This window comes from Dromaius novaehollandiae, chromosome 2 (genome assembly GCF_036370855.1).
Source record: "Dromaius novaehollandiae isolate bDroNov1 chromosome 2, bDroNov1.hap1, whole genome shotgun sequence".
Lineage (NCBI taxonomy): Eukaryota > Metazoa > Chordata > Aves > Casuariiformes > Dromaiidae > Dromaius > Dromaius novaehollandiae.
In genome coordinates, this window is record NC_088099.1 from 49,463,549 (window position 1) to 49,482,961 (window position 19,413).

Consider the following 19,413-nt stretch of genomic DNA (forward strand, 5'->3'; position numbering starts at 1 on the left):
GGGAGCTAATGGTTGTGCTGCAATTAGTAGACTATTGATTGCTGACTGAGCAGATCAGAGCAAATCTTCTGTGTCTTTATGAGGTGGTGACAGAGGCACGACTTAGCTGATTGCAGCTAAACCCGGCCAGTGTAGATGGTATTACTGGAACCCACCTGGAAAACCTTATGGAAGTGGCAGTTGAAGAAACATCCCATAATCTCTAATAGATGTGCATTTCATTTATATTAGCAAGATCTTGTCTGCTTCTGAATGCCTAGGCAACCACAACTGTAGGACAACAGATTTTTTTGACCTATCTCATCAGAGGGGGAAAAAAAAAAGGTCTTGCTTGTGTCCATCCCATTGGACACCATTTTACAATTGTCCTCCCTATGGTACCTCAGGAGTGCCATGAGATAGCCTGTTTTAAGCTGTGCCTTGTGATTGCTTGGCAAACAAAGTAAGCCTGGTTGCTTGCTGTCAGAGGGAAGTATTATTTTGAGAGACATGATCACACCACTCAAAGGTCAACACTGGCTGTTCTACGTCTTTGGGTGGAATTGAGATTTTAGCGTACAATGACAGGCAACCTGCAATTGGTGAAAATGGTTGATCCAAAGTTCCTAAGAAGTGAGAGACAAAAAGCTGTTGGCAAGGTGTTTGGCATGGGAGGGACCACTGATTGTGAAATGCACTCTTCCACATTTCTTAACCAGAGCCAAGAGCACTGAGCTGCACAGACGTGCTCTGAGATGCTGTCCTCTTGTTGGCTTATACGAAGGTAGGGATAAACAGTGTAATCAAACATCCCTTTGATCAAAGCAGGCTCCTGCAGTGACTTGCATAGGGTTTCAGTCTTCCTCATACCAGTCGGACGTTTTCTCATCAGGTGGCACAAACCTGTGTTTCTTGTGTTTTGTATGTTGTATGCGAGTTGGCAGCCAGCTTACAAATAGAGATTGCTTCTGTAGAAGTAGGAAGTGGTAGCTCAGCAACAAAACTTCGTATCTGTAAGAAGATGAATGCCAGAGTCAATATTCTCCCTTCCGTAATTGCAACTAAGTTTGCCAAGTCCCCAAGTATATTTTTCCCCACTTTTGGTGAAAAAAGTGACTTTTTAAAATCCATCTTTTACACATAAATTACATGGGTATCTTAATTATCCTTCTGAAAAGGTTCTAGGGAAAGGAATAAAAGTAAATTTGAGGGATTACTTAAATTTCTTTAAGTTACTTTTAAACTGAATGGACTCTATTCTTGTAAAGGCTTCTGAATGTTACTTAACTTTTGAGTGAGTAGATTTGTTGGCCTTGGGTGCTGAAGGACCTTCTCCAGTGAACTGTGCTGGGATGGCTTGTAACATCACTCTCTTTGCTCGTCATCTGCCCCCTTTCCACCGTGAAGAGAGGAGGCCGGGATGTGTGACACCTCATCTGTTTCACATCATCATCCTGGCTGTCGGTGATGATTGCAGGACTGTACTGTGGTGTCTGAGGAGCAGATGTTCCCTCCAAGCTCCTATCTCATGAGGTGGGGATGGTCACCATGGCACAATAGTCATTAGCAGCATCTGTCTGTCAGCAACATTTGCAGATTTTAAACTTTAATTTCCTGAATGATCCCTGAAAACTATCAGTTCACAAAATGTGAACCTCATATCTTCAGCAACTGTGGTAATGGAAGACAGGTCCAAGCAAAAAAAAAAAAAAAAAAAAAAAATCATTGAGCGATGAAAAGAGTAGTTAGTTTGCATTTTAAAAGTAAACTAAAAATCTACTTGCTATAGGAAGTCCAACACGATTTCAACAGCTTACAGGAAGGAGGGCGTGCTGTAATTTGTGAAAGGATTATTGTAGCTTTCCAGTGATTGCGCTAGTCATCTACATCTACTGCTTACTGCACTGATCGGTACATGAAAAGAAAGTAAACAGTGTATGGGTTCCTGACTAACTTTATTAATAGCTTGAAGAATGTAAAGGTAATTACATTGATGAATGTCACAGATGAATTTTGGGGGAGTGGCTTATTCTTAGGCAATAGTGTGCTATAGATAAACTGGAGAACTAAAATCAGCGAAGTAATATTCAAAAAAGCAGGTATAAAATGGTTCAAGTCAGCAAAGTAGGGAGACATTTACTCCTTAAAATATACTCTGACCTGATGTTGGCAAAACTAAGTCAGCTGGTACAGTGCATTGTGTTGAAGATGATGGGGGAATGAATGATCAGGTGTAACTGTTAGTGCCTTAGCTGCGCCATTAGGACGTTCATCCGGGAGAAGGGAACTGGGACCTGTGATCCCCATCATGCAGGAGACAGCCTTGAGGTCTCCTCGCCAGGCTAAACACATTTGAGGTGGATTGCTTTGAACTTTTCCTACCAGTGCTGTTCTGTTTAGGGACAGGGATTCGTGTGACTTGAAACAGAAATCATGTAGCTTATCATGGAGTCGCTGAATTACTGAGCCATATGCCCTGCTTTCCTCTGTCTTGCAGGGATGTTTGCAGTAGATGTTGGGGCTGTTTCGCTAAACGTTAAGTTAAGAGCATACCTGCCTGAGAACATCCCTGGAGCCTGTGAGAGCCTTCAGGAGGTAGTAAGCTTTCCAGGACAGTTTACTAAGCTGCATCTTTCTTTCCCACACTAAGGAATGTGCATGTTAAGGCTCTGTGGGAGCTAGGCCCCTGCTGCCTTGTTTAGGTGATGGTTAAAACACTTCATCTCCCAGCTTCCAGCCCTAATGCTGCTGTGTGTCATGCAGAAATTGCCTCTGTGCTATGCCTGTGCTGATTCTGTGGTCTAAGGTGCTGGGATTAGGGTGCTCTCCAGAGAGGTGAGGCATGAGGATTCAAACCCCCCTTGGGCAGACCAGGAATATGTATCTAGATAATTCATATCCGGAGTGAGCAGTGCAGCTACTTGTCTTTTGCTGTAGCCTGTCTCCTCCAGCTCGCTTGGGTTTTGTGAATGGTATCTGAGTCAGCTCAGTCCAGCTGTTTTTTATTAAAAAAATGCCTGAAGTGGAACAAACCTACCGTTTAACCAGAACAAGAAAACTAAAAACTTTTATGTGTTATTTTGGGTAGAATTAGCATCTGGCATTTTTTTTTGTTGTCATTTTTGACTTGTTCTGTCTTCTGGTCAGGGCACTGGCTTTCTTTGTTTTGTTTTTAATTCATTTGGTGAAGTCCCATGAAACAATTATCCATAGATCCTTATGATAAATGGCTGCTATAAAATGCAGTCCTTTAGCCAATGCAGGTGAATGCTAGTTGGGCCTATGTTCTCACTCCTGATTTGTTCAGCAAGGCACTAAATGCAACCACAAAAATTGGTGTCCTGTCCAAATCCTTTCCTTGTACAAATGTCTGTATGTGCCACTGGCTCCTCTACCTTCCAACTCTCTTTTACATTGCCTCTCCCTCTCATACAGCAAAAAAGTCGTGCATGCATATATTTAAATACTAGGAGATTAGTGTCAGTTGAGACAATAGTAGAATTTAGGCTAAACTCTGCAGAATAATCTCACTTGTTTTACACTATGCAGTTTAGTTTCTAAATCAAGTTGGAAAGTTCTCAGTGCAATAAAAGTGATGAAAGGTTTGGAAAATTATCCTGTTGAGAAAAGGCTAGCCAGGTTTGGCCAGACCCAGTTTGTGCAGGGAGAAGCGTTACTGAGTAATAAAGGGATGTTGTAGCAAGACAATTGTTGTGAAGGTGCTGTCTTAAACCAGGGTGAACAGTAATGAAATTCAATTGCAGCAAGAAAAATGTAGGTTAGGATTAAGAAGGTTGCAGAACTGTAATCACTTAGAGGGAAAAAAATTAGAATGAGATCAGATGTCTACATTAGCCTGTGAACCACTTCCATCCAAGCCAGCTCATGACTGGAGAGGTCACCTCTGACATCTTCTAGCCCAACGATTTCATTGTTATGTAGACAGAGAGTAAATCCAGCTTCAGTAATGCTTCTTTTTGCTCGTTTGAATATCCTGTTTGTCATCACTGTGCAGCATTAATGATGCACGCCAATTCTTTCTTTACAAGAAATCTGTATAGTTACTGGTAATCCTAATAGAAAGGCATGCAGTGGGAAGCACAGACAAAGACAGATCAGTATGACTCATGAAGAGACTGGTTGGTTCTTATAAAAGCACTGCAATAAAGGTAATTTTAAGTAGTCTTCTCTATAGTATTGCATATCTATGTGTGGCTATTTTTTTTTTTAAGCCTTTTAGTTATTTATTTAATGACTTTGGGAGCACGGAATGTACCTTCTTTTTGTATGATTCTTTTTTTCATTTTCCTACAGAAAAATGAGATTTGATAGATTAGTGTAATTTAGCACATCTCTAGTGACTGACTATGCTGTTGAAACTATGGCACTGTGCTCTTATTTCTGTGTCCAAAATGATTGTCTGCAGAATTTTATTTTAGCAAGGTGTTTATGCAATAACCCATCTTAATGCCTGTTCTTACATGTGTTTCTAGCAGACAGTTTTGTTGAGTCCAGCTGGGTATATGATCTGCATCCTTATCACCCAGTATGATGAGTTTGCATACTGATCATCGTGGCACTTCTATGATTCCCTGTTTTGCAGGTGGAAGGTTGCAGCCCGCTGTATATCCAGGCTGGAAACTGATACTGAGTTGACCCTATTCAAGCCACTCTTGAATCATGAGGCTGGCCTCTTGCAAGCTCGAACCAGCATTGTTTTATTTTTCCCATATCTTTGCCTTTCCCCTTAAACATCCCTTAGTTGAGAGCTAGGCTAGCTTCTTGTGTGCTGTGTGCGTGTACCACCTTAGGAGTCTTGTCTCATGTCATTGCCCAATTTAGTCTTACTTGCATAAAAGTCAAACGGTACATGATCACAAAATCTGAAAACAACAACAAAACCCTCAATACCGCCCCAAAAAACGAGGAACTGAAGTCAGGTCCTCCAAGGATGGGGAAAGTTTATACTTTGCTTTAACCATTGTCGGAGGATTAACACAGTTGATTCAGAACAGTTGACAGTTGACAGTTCCTGTTCCTGGGTTTCAACTCAGAAACTGTTTCATTTTAAAGCTAATCAAGTGCTTAAGGCTTATACTTAAGCCTAATCCTTCCACTAAATAGAGGTGACCTTAGTTGTGCACGAGCACTTAGTGCAGAAGTGCTTTCTGTCAGTGGTCTTTGTGTGCTTTCCAGTTCTGCCTGGTTGGCCATTTAGTTGTACCGTTTCAGAGGGACTTCAGAAGGAAGAGTGAAAAGTGTATGTGTTTCACCAGAAAACGAGGAACAGACTTTTCAGTAATACTTATAAACAGTAGATGGGTGTGATGATTACTACAAGCAATAAAGAAGCTTCTTTAGTAATTATTGATTATTGGTGTTAAGCTATTAAGTCATATCTGGATGCCAAACATCAGGAATATATAACCCTTTTCAGTGTTGTATTAAAATAAAAGCACACAGCGATGTGGAGAACAGCCTAGACTAGGCTAGATGTAGTTGTTTCACTTTCTGTTCTGAAACTGATTTGTCATGAATAACCAAGAGGAGCAGCTCTTATTGTTAGCTTTGCTTTGCTCTTTTTCTTCTCTCCATCCCTAGAAGTTACCCCTGTGACAGTTCTGTTTGTGTTTGGAACGTCATTGCATTAGAGGAAGAAATGTATGTGTGTTTCTCGTGTGTGCTCCTATAAATTTGCTTTAATAGACCTTGCAGAAATAATTCATGGATATTCTCCTCCACTCCCACCGCAGTATCTACACGTCACAAGATGAAAACCCTTGCAAAGAGGTTTGCAAGCATAACCTGTGTCCCAGTAAATTTAGTAGGCTGCTTCTCCATTGACTTTAGTGAGGCTTGAGTTGTGCCCAAGTGAGGAATTAATTCAGTATTTCATATCCAGCTTCATGTCTTTCTAGTATAGTCCTGTATTCCTTTAATTTCAGGGGCAGGAAAAAAGGGATTGAGCCGGGACTTCAATTCTGCTGTTGTCAGTAGTCCCTTGTAGCACTGACTCTTCCCATCAGCTTTCCACACTATCAGGCAGGTACGTGACTGTGGCAGCTGAAGTGAGAAGTGGTACGTGGGAAGTTGGCCTTGTGTTGCGATGGAGTGACTTTGCAAGATGCTCCTTCAAAATCCTCTTATTGGAAATGCTTTACTGACACGCATCAGACTTTCTCCCAGGTCCTGGTTTTGGAAAGCAGGATGGTTTTCCTTCCCTGGAGAATGTCATCTTTCTCTTGTAGACATGCACAACTGTGGTTGGCAGTGGTATTTCTGGTGCCTGGCATGACAGGATGACCTGCATCCCTAATCGCCCAGAAAGGGCCACTGTGTCCTCCTGTGCTAGTGGACTAAACCTGTTGTTTCAGCCATTGTGTCACAGGGCTGGGGTTTAGATTAAGAAGCACAAGCATGCTTGTAGTTAAACCAACATACCAAAGCTGTCTTCTGCGTGAACTGTTCCGTTTCCTTCCCTGTGGTAATTCTTAGCTTGTATTATGTCCTTATTTCCTGGGAAAACCGTAACACAGATTAAAAACTGTGTGGAAGTTTTGCTGGTTATTTATCTTTTGTCAGTGCCAGCTGTTTGAAAACGATGAGAAGTCCAGTGTAAGCTGTCGGGTCAGTGGACTGTCCTGACAGAGGACTTGAAAGCTGTAAGAGAGTTATTAGCTGACTGTATTTACTAATGGTATGGAAGGTGGGTAAACTATTTGTTACAAGTATGTGTAGAAATTTGTCACAGTATTTGTGGTTTTCCTTTAAAGCCTTCGATCCCGAAGGCAAATAAATAAGGCAGTTCCAGGGGCTTTTTAAGTCTCTAGACTTCAAGATTATATAGAAGAGCCTAGAAGTCTGGGAAAGGCTTGAGACCAACAAAGCTTAAATGAAAGTAACCAGGCATCTCTTAGACCACCCTCTTCTGCCGTGCTGTCACCAGGAGTGAGGTTTTGATATCTGATCTTTGAAATCCTGGAGCTGGAGTCTTTTTGGTGGCAGCAAAGGATAACCTGTGCTGATTGATAGATCTTCAAAGCTTTTGCAAACAGCGCAATGAAAGTTAGGCCCTGCACAACTATGATATTGCTGTAAAAATCAGGATAATTTAAATCAGAATTAAAAAAAACCCAGGAACTTGAATCACTAATGATTTAAGCTTATTTCCACATTTATGAGGGCTAAAATTTTGAGGTGGGCGGATTGGTTTTGCTGGGATGGGAAGTGGGGCTCTGGTGTATTCCTCTGCCACGAGAGGGCTCTGCTGATCAAGGGTTCCCGAGGCGCGCTCTTGGCCTCGCTGCTGAACCGGTACCAGGTTAGCCCTCCCAGAGCCTCTGGGCCTTGGCCAGCCTGCTCCCCTCTATGACTGTAGCAGCAGCGGTGCCTGTCCCAGCTGGGCAGCAGCGGGCCGAATGCTTCGGCGCTCGCAGGCTGGTGCCACTGTCTGGCAGAGCCCAGGGCTCCCTGCAGTTGGGCGTTTTGCAGTGGGCCGTTCTGTAGCGCCTTGCTAGCAGGCTGCGCGGCAGGGAGGACGGCTGCAGCGGCTCTCCCAGGGATGCCAGCTGGCTGGGTCCCCTAGGGTGGGTCTCTGTTTATGGGGGTTGATGGGCAAGAGGATTCCCAACGTGGCGTATGGGCAGAGCTGTGTCATGCAGCCCTGCCTGATATCCCACTTGGGGAGTGGGCCTCTTTCAACAGAACTTGGGGGACCCTTTTTCTTACCTCTTCCTATGTATTTTTTTCCCATAAACATTAAAATCCCAAGTGTTATGATTGTATCATCCATACAGTGGAACAAGGATGTTGGGGGGGGGGGGGGAGGGAGAGAGCAGTGAAAACAAATGGCAGAAAACTTGCCAACTGACCTGCCCTCAGATTTTCACCTGAAGATACAGCTGCCTTCAATGCAAACTTTACTTACCCCAGCCAGGGCTGGGCTTGATCTTTGCCAAGCATCAGATTGAGGCAAATAACTTTTCTACTGTTCTTGAATGTCCAGCCAGTGTTGCTTTGCATTTTGTACCTTGTAGGTTGTAACAAGACTGTCAAGTGTGGCCTACTTGTTGATAAACCACTATCTGTTCAATATGACAAGGTTATTCTGTGGCTCCAGTATTTGGCATGAGAGCTGCTCCTGCTTTGGTAATACTAGAGGATGTCTTGAAATGTGTGCAGGTTGCTCAGGCTTCCAGTGCTTTCCCCCAGGGCCTGAAGGCTGGGGTAAGTCACATCAGGGATGCAGAGGAGGGACTTGGGGCAAATAGGCCATCCCAGGCCCCACCTTCGGTGCTGCTGCGGCATGTTGCTTGTACGTGTGTCTTCAGGGAATGAATTGTGAAAGATGAGGGGGTAGGAAGCTGTGACCACATATACCTATTGGCCAGCCCATTCTTTCCCAAAGCTGTCTTGTGAAGGAAGATATTCCTTGCTTGTTTGTCTCTTCCTTTTCTTGAGGACTGGAAAGCTTGCTCTTAGAGCAACTTAAACTGTGCAGTAGCTAACAATGCGTTAATAATGCAGAATAGTTTTAGGTCTTAAAACATGCCTGTTGGTTTGTGCTCTTGATGTTTTCTGGTCTCACCAGGATACCTTGTGTCGTTTGTGGTAATGGTTGAGGTTGACCTGTTAGCCCAGAGAGTCTGGGTGGACCTGGAGGTTGACCTGTTCCTACAGTGTGCAGTTAACCTTGTTTAACTGCTGGGTAGATTTCCTGCGTCACAGCTTCATAGGTGCCTTCAGGCATGAAGCAGGTTGTGTGATGGAGATAATAGCCTGAAAGCTAATATCTGGGCAACAGAAATTTGAAAGGAATAGCTGAGGTTTTTTTGTTTGGTTGGTTTTAATGTGAAATAACTTGCACTGGTAAAGGTAAACTGAAGCAGAACTGATCCTACTCAAGTTCCATTTAGTGCCTCTCTCCTGACAAATGCAGCAGGAGGATTTCTGTCCTCACCTATGCTCTGTGCCAAACTGAAACGACTGCAAGAATTGTATGTAGGTTCAGTGCTCGAGATTTGAGAACCTGGATACAAACATTGCTTTTGACAGCATGGCATCTCTGGGAATGTGTGGACAGGCAGCTGATACATGTACATGCTAGTAACAAAACACTATATTTTTTCCCCCCTTAGCTTCCTTTACCATCTCTCTTCGTACTGTGGACAACATCACAGTTATGATTAAACTGAGACCTGGTGTTTCACAGGGCTGTCAGATTCGTGTAAAATCTTTACCCAGATCTGACCTCAAGATAAAGCCTGGGGAGAATGTAACTTTTACCTTCACTTGTAAAACTCCGGAGGAATATTTCATCATGGAAATTCAGAAAAATATTGGTAAGATGCATGTTTTCAAATTTTTTTCTCCCATGAGAGCTTTCTTCTAGAAAAAAACTGTTTTTTGGGGAGAAGGGGGAGTGGGGGTCCCTGTTACTGTAGTAAGGTATCTCATATAATCTTGGGTAAGAAGAAATCTTTGAATTTTGATAAATAACCTGAAGTACTGAAGTTACAGAAGTTAAAAGAACTCTGCATTTTTATGGCCTGCAGAATGAAAGTTAACTCAGTGGTTTCAGAAGCAGTTAAATGGTAGTTTGTGACATCTGTTGCTTTCTGCCTTCCCTTCTCCCTCAGGTTATGAACCAGTAAAGGAACTTATTTCCTGTCAGAAGCCTCTGAATATTTTTGATGACATATCACCCACGTTATACATTGAACAACTTGATTCAGTCTGTGAGGGCAACAGAAATATTGAAGATAACACACATGTTGCCCTATATTAATTGAATATTATTAAAGCCAAGAACTTGAAAATTTTAGAAGTGTTGGGATAACATTGAACTCAAATGGATGTTTAATTCCAATGTATGCAAGTGTGGCAACATACTCTTTAATGACATGAACGCATACTACTTACCAGCAGCATCGCAGTCTTCGTTTGACATTCAGCCTTTGGCTGTATCCTCATTGTCTGAAGTTGTATTTAAACTCTGATCTAAAGATAGTTGTCTTCATGTTTTGGAGTTTTAATTATATGGTTCATGCAAATAGTAATACTCACAATACTTCATGATCTATTTGTAGGATACCATTGTAGTATTTTTTTTGTCTTTATAAATGGGAAGCTAGGAATAGATTATCAGTATTTCAAGCTGGACAGCCAAAATAAGTACACTTTAATCTGGATTTTTCTAAGACAAATTCCCTAGGCTCTCTCCAGAATACTTAATGGCAGCTGTGATTACTCATCACTTCAGCAAATTCTGGACCCAGGTTATCTGTCAGAGTATCAAGAAAGTGAAGATACAGTTCATGACAAGCAGCAGAAAGTTTCAAGATAAATGATTTGATTGGCATCAAATCAGAATTCTCTGGCTGATATAGGGTAAAATCAGAACCTTCCGTTCTTTGTTCTCTGTCCTATTCGCTAAATACCTTCTCTAACTTCTTCAGTAAACAAAGCAGCAATACGACAGACAATGGCTCCCTTCTATTAGTCAGCCCGACTCATCCCTAGAGCCAGTTTATCCTGTCTACTCTATAGGATAGGAGTCCTGTTTAAAGTTAGTGTTTGACCACATTACAGCAATGTCTTTTTGTGTATGTAGAATGAGAGAAATTAAGTGCAACCTAACAATTGTAAAAATAGCTACAAAGGGGAATGTAGTTAATTCCTCATTTATTTGATGACCTTCCATAGTGTATCCTGACTGTTCTCTCTCTGCGTTTAGACTGTGTATCAGGTCCATGTCCCTTTGGAGATGTCCACCTTTACCCACCAGGACTACCTCGTCTTAACAGGACTTTCATCTGGGATGTGAAAGCCAGTACAAAGGCTGGACTTGAACTGAAATTTGCTACCCCATGGTTAAGACAGATTGAACCAGGAGGCACATGTCCAGACTTCATTAGGTACAATATCAACAGCTGTATTGATACAGCCACAGTCAACATTGGCACCTTCTGCAGAGGTGGCTCAGTGTCTCGGGTCAAACTGCAAGGAGGAGTCATCATGGCTTTGCATCTCCCGTGGAACTCATCTCCCACTACCTCGGGCTTTAACATAGCAAATAGGTCTTCCATAAAAAGTAAGTACAGAATAATTTTTCCTCCCTGTTTTTTTTGCCAGTATAATTGCTTCATGCAGATTGCAGCAAAATTCTCTAAACCTTTGTTTTCAGCTAACCTGCAGTAGCTAGATATTTCCGAAGTCATGCATGCCTGCACCTTTTTTGGTTTTATCATGTGTATGCTTCTATTTATCTGTCTCCACATACTGGCACCATCTTATTAATATATGCACAGAAACTTTGAGAACTGTCGCTTCCCTCCTCCACAGACTTGCTTTCAGTGTCTGGTTTCTGTACTGTTATTCCTAACTTTCTTCTACTTCCTGTTTTCTAAAATGCTTTTTTGTTGTTGTGGGTGTTTTAGTTTGGTATCTATTGCCCTTCTAGGGTCAAAATATCATAGCTTAAACCTAATGATTATGAAAATTGTTGCTGCTTTTGGTGCATGCTTACTCATTTTCAATCTCTTTAAACTTCTTAAAACATAAACATATCTGGTTTGTGATTTTTAAATGTTTTCAACTAGGTAAGACTTTACAGTGTAATTAGAATGAGCTAAGAGAGTTGTTTGCTGCTTGCAATATGTAGTTCTTTTGTTGTTGTTGTGTTTTTTTCTTTTTTTTTAAACAAAACTTCTTTAACTTACTCGAGTCCTCAAATCTATGTTTCTCTTCAGGAGGAGGAAGGGGGAGGGGAAGTGGTGCCGGAAGGCACATGAGTCTGTCTGCTTGCATATAGCTATCTGTTCTAGCCTGCACAGTAACATAAAATATTGTGTAATGAACTTCTTAGAATTCCTGAGATATGTATAATAGTCAGTAGGTGATAGCTGTGTTCTCAAGACAAGGCTCTTAGGGAGATCTGCTTGCCCTTTCCCTGAATTTGGCAATTTTCCCATCAGTTATAGATAGAAACTGATCCAGATCCATATTTCCAAAAAGTTGCCACAGTGGTAAAAATGAGATTTGTAACTCCTCCCCTTGTGTTATACTGCTGAAGCAGTCTGGAAAGTAAGGGATATGGCACCCCCTCATACTCATCATTCTTGGAGTCTTAAAATGGAGTTGTTATCTTTGTGCACAAAACCTCACTTTCTGTCAAGTGCTTGAGATTCATTTAAGCAGAAAGCATGTTACGTGGTCTTTGTGGTTCGCATTAATATTTTATCATGCATATTTGAGGCTCTTTGCTGGTGTACTCTTGTAATATCTCTGAGAACTCCACACTGACTTAAAAGCTCACATCCTTTTTGTTTCATGAAATCCAGTGAAGCAGTACTAACAGAAGCAGTTGTCAAGTTGTATGTTTGCTCCTGTAAATTCAGGACTGGAAGTAGGATCTGTCATTTCCAAAAATATAGGACTGTCTGCCCATACGCTTGGAAGGTAAACCCACTAAGCCAAAAATACGACAGTAATGTATTGCTTACCTTTTTCTGCAGTTGAGGGCAATAGCATCAACTCAAGTATGTGTGTTAGTCTGAGGGTTTTTTTAATAATCTAGCCTGTAGCTGAGGTGGATGATCTCACTGTCAAATAAAAATACTCTACTGCTGCAGTGTTGCATGCATCTGCCAGTAAGCTGCCTTTAATTGCTACTTGTTTTGTATGTTTTTTTCCATGGTCATAGGGTTATGCATTATTGAGTCCACTTTGAAGGAGGAGTCTTCAGTCACCCTCATGTCCCCCAACTATCCACACGGCTTTCCAGAGGATGAGCTCATGACATGGCAGTTTGTTGTTCCATCCAACATGAGAGCAAGTGTTTTTTTCCACAACTACAGTCTCTCCAACTGTGAAAGGAAAGAGGAGAGGGTGGAGTACTATATACCTGGCTCAGTTAGTAATCCAGAGGTGTTTAAGCTGAGCGACAGACAGCCTGCCAATATTGCTGGCAGTTTCAACCTGTCCCTGCAGGGCTGTGATCAGGATGCCCAGAACCCTGGCATCCTCCGTTTGCTTTTCCAAGTCATCGTTCAGCATCCTCAGATTGATGAGAGTAAGTAGTTGTTTACCCATTACATCTCTTTGTGCCTGCTATTTCACTTGCTGTTTCATAGATATAAACTAGCCCTACTGCTTTCGTTTATAAATATCTAGGCTGGGCACCACAAGGAAGAGAAGTGTGTGTGTGTACATTTTATTTTTATATATATAAAATATATATTAAAAAAAAAAAACCTTTGGAGCCTCCTCAAGTTTAAGGAAGTGGGTTGCCAGGCAACACTGACTGAGAGGCCTGTATTATTGTACTGGGTGCCAGCGGCTGTCATGACAGCGAGGTGAGTGGCGATGTTGAAATTGCAAGGCAAAGTAAAAACTCCATTGTAGGTTTTATACTGTATCTTGTAAATGAAGGTTCCTTTCGTGTTCCAGGATACACATTGTATAATCGAAAAGCCCCTTTAACATCTGCAGATTCAGATCTTGCATGCTATATAAAAAAACGTAAGCAACGGGTAGCTTTTCCTTGAGAATACATTCCCTATGTGGGGATTTGATCCAGTTATCATTTAAGAACCTTAACTGCTTGACTGGAAATGCTTACACATCATTGCATGTTTTCTAATACAGAAATCAAGTTCAAGCTTATTCATATGATTTTATTTTCAGCTGTAAGATTCAATATTTTAAAGACCGTTCTTAAAATGTGAACAACCTGCTATGCTTTATAAGCCCAAGTTTTTGCTCTGGACTTTAACAGTTACATTGAGCAAGGTGAACCCTACTGTCATGGCTGGTCAAGATCCAGAGTACGAACTGGTGAAATGAAAGTTTTAGAATTGTTTCTCTTTATACTACTAATGACATCAATACATGCTCTTTCCTTCCTTCCTTCCTTTCCTTCCTTCCTCTGAATTTTGTTTTGTTCTTAGGGAAACCTGAACAACTTCTAGTGTGACTTTTATGCCAATATGATACTTCAATAATAGCATCCCTTACCTATTCACATGTTCTTGTGATTTCTTGCCACTTCTTACTACACTAAGAAGATCAGATTTTATTTTCCAGCTCCCAGACTCAGCCTGGCTTAACACATGCTTCAGCATTTAATATTTAGCACTGATTAAAATGTTTAAACTCTTGCTAAAATAAAATGCAAGAGGAAATGGGCTATATCTTTAATGGATTTTGGTAGTTATATCTTAGACTCAGTATGGAGAATGCCATTTTAGGTGCTGACTGAGCTTTGTATTGCTGGTGAACGCTGTGGTCTTCTGCCATGAGTGACTTGGAGAACTCATTTGCAAAGCACCCTAGAGGAGACTTAAAGATCCTATGAGTTGTTAGACAAAAAAGTGAGACTGGCTTGTGAAACTTCGGTGTTTGAAAAGATGGGATGGGTTTGCTGAAACATGGAGGCTTTGTTTTAACTCCCAAAAATCTTATGGCCACATGCAGTATCAGAGGGTGAATTTAGTGGACAATGTGTTGCCTGTAAGCAAGAGAAGAGTTAGTCTAAGATATGTAGGTCTCGTATACATATAGAACATCGTTTTGACATGAGAAGTGACGTGCTCGTCTCCTAAGCTGTGATAATTTCAAAACTGAAAGTCAGTGTGGGTTGATAGTCCTGGGTAAAGTGCATCCCTGGGAAAAAAAAATGACCTATGCAATGACTTGTAATGCTACAGCACCTATCTAAAAAAAGGAATAAAAGGCCTAGGAGGGCTAGCTAGGTAAAGTTATGAAGTGATTTATCCCCTGACCTTTTAGCTCTGACCTGAGTTTCTGGTGGAGAAGAGTAACCAAGGCACTCCTCTCGCTGGAGGGAAAGGTGGACAGAAGTCCATGCTGCAGGCTGCTGCTGCAGCAGGAGCAAGGTAGAGGCTTTCTAAGTAATTTAGAGGGAATGAAGTTTGCATGACCTGTGCCTTGAAGTCATGTATCCAGAAGGGGCCTGTAGCATCTCAGCAGTCTCATCCATAGTTCTGTGCGTGGCGTGCTTTGCTGTCTAGTCTGGCTCCATTCATGAACAGCAAGTCCTCCTGGATCCAAGGAGGAAAACGTTATGAACCAAATCATGTTTGCTTACATTTATTGTATGTTGTATCTTGGAAGCCAGACAGAGAGAAAACATTGTATTTGGTTAGTCAGCTTTATCTCCCTTCTACTTTGGAAAGCAAAGAGGATTTTTAATATATAATGGTCAGTAGACAAGATGATAATCTTCTTTAAAATAAATAAACAAATAGCAGATTGTCTTTTATTTAATGAAATGAAAGTAATAAAACATTTGGATTTAGGAGAACGTTGATTTCCTAGGGGTTTTAGAGGATTTCATTAATGATTTTAGTTATAATATTTCCATCAAAGATTCAAATATACCTCAGCCCTCAGGCAAGTATTGAAACTTTTATTGGGGGCGGAAAAAAAAAGAAAAACAAAAATATGCTGTCTCTAGTGTGGAAGTTAAATATAATTCTTATTAAAAATTAATTGATATCTGTATATTCTTAAAGCTTCCCAAACATTTGGGTATTCCACAGCTGTCTGTGGTGCTTGTCATTAGATAAGGGGAAAATATAGCTCTTTACAGTCAAAATCACTCTTTGATCTAATGCTATCTATGTTTAGCTGCTGGAAAAATCTCTTGAGAATGAATTTTCTGCAGTGGAAAATCTAGGTTCTGTGCATGGCTGTGGCACTGACTTGGAGATTTCTGCCTGACCTCTTGCTTTTTTGTGTCTGTAGTTTCCCATGCAGGAAAAAGCTATTTTATTCATCTTTTGTTTATGCCATTGAGCTCCACAGCTGATAAAAGAAACAGAAGAGCATGAAGGGTGTGGGTTTGTTTTGTTTTGTTTTGTTTTTTTAATGCTGTCCTTTTGCTGCATCAGAGAGACACATGTGCCTCCTTAATTGCATAAAATGCTGTGTGGATCTGTTAATCTTTCCACATGAAGGATAAACTTTGTAAACTAGGCTACTGCCATAACCTTGGATTTTTCCTCTGGCCTTTCTCCGGACTTGCCCCAGTAGCTCCATGTCTCTCTCACACTGGGGAGCCCAGCACCAGACCCAGTGCTCCAGATGCGGCCTCGGCAGCACAGAACAGAGGAGCAGGATCACCTCCTTCGACCTAGTGCCGACACTGCCTAATGCAGCCCAGGACACTGTTGTCCACCTTTGCTGTGGGGGCACATTGCTGACTCATGGCCAACTGGGTGTCCACCAGGACCTCCAGGTTATTTTGTGCAGAGCCGCTTTCTAGCAGGTCAGCCCCCAGCCTGTACTAGTGCATGGGGTTATCCCTGCCCACGGGCAGGACTTTGCACTTCCCTTTACTGAACTTCATGAGGTTCCTCCCTGCCTGTATCTCCAGCCTGTCAAGGTCCCTCTGAATGGTGACACAATCCTCTGGTGCATCAACCAATCCTCCCAGTTTTGCAAACTTGCTGAGAATGCACTCTGTCCCATCATCCGTGTCATTAATGAAGATGTTAAACAGTTTTGGCCCCAGTATTGACCCCTGGGATATAATATACCACTGTTTTCACTGAAAGAAGCTGAACTTTGTGCTTCTGATTGCAACGCTTTGAGCCCAGCAGTTCAGCCAATTTCCAATCTGCCTCACTGTCCACTTACCTAGGCTGTACTTATCAGTTTGTGAGGATGTTATGGGACAGTGTCAAAGCCTTACTGAAGCGAAGGTAAACAACATCCACTGCTCTCCCCTCATCCACTAAGGCAGCCTTCTCATCCTAGAAGGCTGTCAGGTTGGTTGAGCATGTTTTCACCTTCATAAATCCATGCTGACTACTCCCAATCACCTTGTCCTTCATACTTCTGGAAATGGTTTCCACCATTATCTGTTCCTTTGCCTTCCCAGGGATTGAGGTGATGTATCAAGGCACTTTTTGAGCTGAAGAAAAGCCTTTTCTTTACTCATTGTCACCTGTGGGAGTACAGCCAAATACATCCCTAGAGTATTTGCCATTTTGTAAAGGCGTCAAACATCCAGCTATTTATTCATTAATTTTAGAGCCTGTGGAAAACACTTCCCATAATTGCCCTGTAGTCTTTCCAGGTGCTGGAGAAATGCAAGGGGCTGGAAACATGCCTCCTTCACAAAGATCTTCCTGAGCTGAGTCTCTCTGTTTGAGAGCAGGTGCCAGGCAGGACATTGTCTATGTGAGCCTGGGCACCCTGAAATTGTTGGGTACCTTAGATCTAGTGAGCTGGAACTGTGGTTGCAAGGCTTCCTGCAGCAACCAACCTGTGTGCAGTGGGGTACTTGGAAAGGGGATGCACTACAAGAGAAATCAGTATTAAGAAGGGGGAAGACATTCTTTATTTCTTAAGGTTAACTCTGCTAGCTCCCACATTTGTGTTGTTTGTTTGTTTGTTTGTTTTTAGAGCTGGTCAGAAAATATTTCTGGAAGAACACTTTTGGACAATTAAATGGAAAGGCAGAGTGTTTGTTCAGTCGTTCTGTTAAGGGAAATCAAGCAGACAAGCTAGGCCTGATCCTCAGGCTTCCCACCTGCCTGATGACAGGTGTTCTAGTGGGCTAGAGCAGAGTCTTTTAAAAAACTTCTTTCTGTTTCTTAAAACAGATTTCTCCTTTTCAATTCTGTCTTACGGAAGTCTTCAGTTCGGTTTCCAAGACTCCCCCCCCCCCCCCCCGCCCCAACACAAAAGGTCTTGTGGAAACAAATGCCAGTGCTTGTAGGGTTTCACTGACTGTTCTTAGGAGTGGTGCTTGTTCATTCTTGGTATCTTTGTTTTTAAATATCAAACAAAAAGGGTTTTTGGGAAGCCTCTTTGAAAGCTGTAGTCATAATGACCTTCAGTGCTTTTGCCAATGTAGAATACTTGACATTTTTTCCCCTTTTAAACCATACTGGTGCTTGCATTTAAATTAGCTTTAACTGACTCCAGACAACTGGATGTGCTTAATTACTGACTTCGGGCAACTCTGTTCAGTTTGGCTATAAAAAAAGACCAAGCAACAGAAAGTTATCTGAGATGGAAATCTTGCAAGAAATAGAATAGAAAATTTGAGAAAGGAGAAAGAAATTTCTCAGTTCAACTGTTATGGGATCAATAGAACTGACTTTAAAAGAAATACAAGATGCCTCCCAGGGAAAACAAATTCTAACATGGTGATCTGAACCCTATAATGAGTTCCTTGCATGTTATAGCCTAGCCTATTCAAAAGGGACTAGCATGCTTGTACCCATTATAGCTGAAAAGAGGTAGCAAAATGGCATCTGTATGCACAAAGTCTTGAAACTGTATATTAGAAGGACAGGATATCTCCTGGGTTTGTATTAGATTGATGGAAATAAGCAGTAAATAATGTTTTCTTAGCTAGTACAAAAATAGCTGTAACAGCTGCTCATTTAGTGTAATGAGAAGAGAGAGAGGAAGTTCCACTTCACCCCACAGTTCTTGCTCGTAGTTGCTCTGAGATATTTACATTTTTTTGTTGCAGATGTCACCCATTTGGTTGATCTTAGCAGAGAATGGGATATGACTGTAACGATACACTCCGAAGGGTGGCCCAACTGGAGTCCGTTCATGTCTGAACCAATATGTCTGATCTGTAAGGATCCTCGCACCTGTGATCATGCTTTGACTTTAGTGTCTGGAGCCATCTACAAGATCTCCTTTCTGTGCAAAGACTTGGCCCATCTGAGGATCACAGCTGAAAAAAACATAAGTATGGCGAGAGTGCTTTTACACTGTTTCTTAGAGAATGCTTTTGTATGCTTTTCCCTGATGATCAGCCAGACCTTGTCTCTTGCTTCCGCTTTAAATAGAGCGTAGTTGGAAATTGGTCCATGTTGTTCACTACACTATTGTACCTTTAAAAGAGAAACAGCATAGTTGTTCTTAGAAAGGAAATGATAGCATGCCTGTAAGAATCTTCTTGCTAAAAATTACAAAATATGGAAACAGAACAGGAGAGCCATATATTTGCCCATTAAAATGCAGGTTCAGGGCTGCCATCAGGAAAGTGTCTTATGCTATTTGCATGTTCGTTTGGCATAGCTTTTCCCAAACACTTTCAAATACTTGTAGAGGAAGAGTTTTAAATTGTATATCTGGACTTTAACTACATTCCTTAACTGGTCTGCAGCGGTGTCCCAATAAGCAGATGATATAGCAAAAGTAATATGAGTGAGGAATTTTGCATACATTTATACTTGTAGTTTTCCTTGGCGTCCTGCAGTATTTTAAGGAAAGCTCTTAAACTATGGTTAATACCTATTTTAGTAATTGTCACTGCAAGAGGGGGGAAAAAAGTCTATGGCGGTGCCTTCAGATGAATGTGTTCCTTCTCAGGTAAATGTTTATCTGGGTTTGACACACACAAGTGACAGAACTCTCTGTGTACACTCTGGTACACAG

At 41.6% G+C, this 19,413-nt stretch overlaps 1 protein-coding gene across 1 annotated transcript in view; it reads left to right on the forward strand.

The window, feature by feature from the left end:
- The window catches only part of CDCP1 (CUB domain containing protein 1), a 34,166-nt gene that overhangs the window by 7,829 nt on the left and 6,924 nt on the right, over positions 1 to 19,413 (forward strand). The window contains exons 2-5 of the mRNA XM_026094076.2: positions 9,117 to 9,320; positions 10,715 to 11,071; positions 12,683 to 13,051; positions 18,494 to 18,721. Coding sequence (XP_025949861.2) covers positions 9,117 to 9,320; positions 10,715 to 11,071; positions 12,683 to 13,051; positions 18,494 to 18,721 — 1,158 coding nt within the window. The remainder of the gene's footprint in view (positions 1 to 9,116; positions 9,321 to 10,714; positions 11,072 to 12,682; positions 13,052 to 18,493; positions 18,722 to 19,413) is intronic.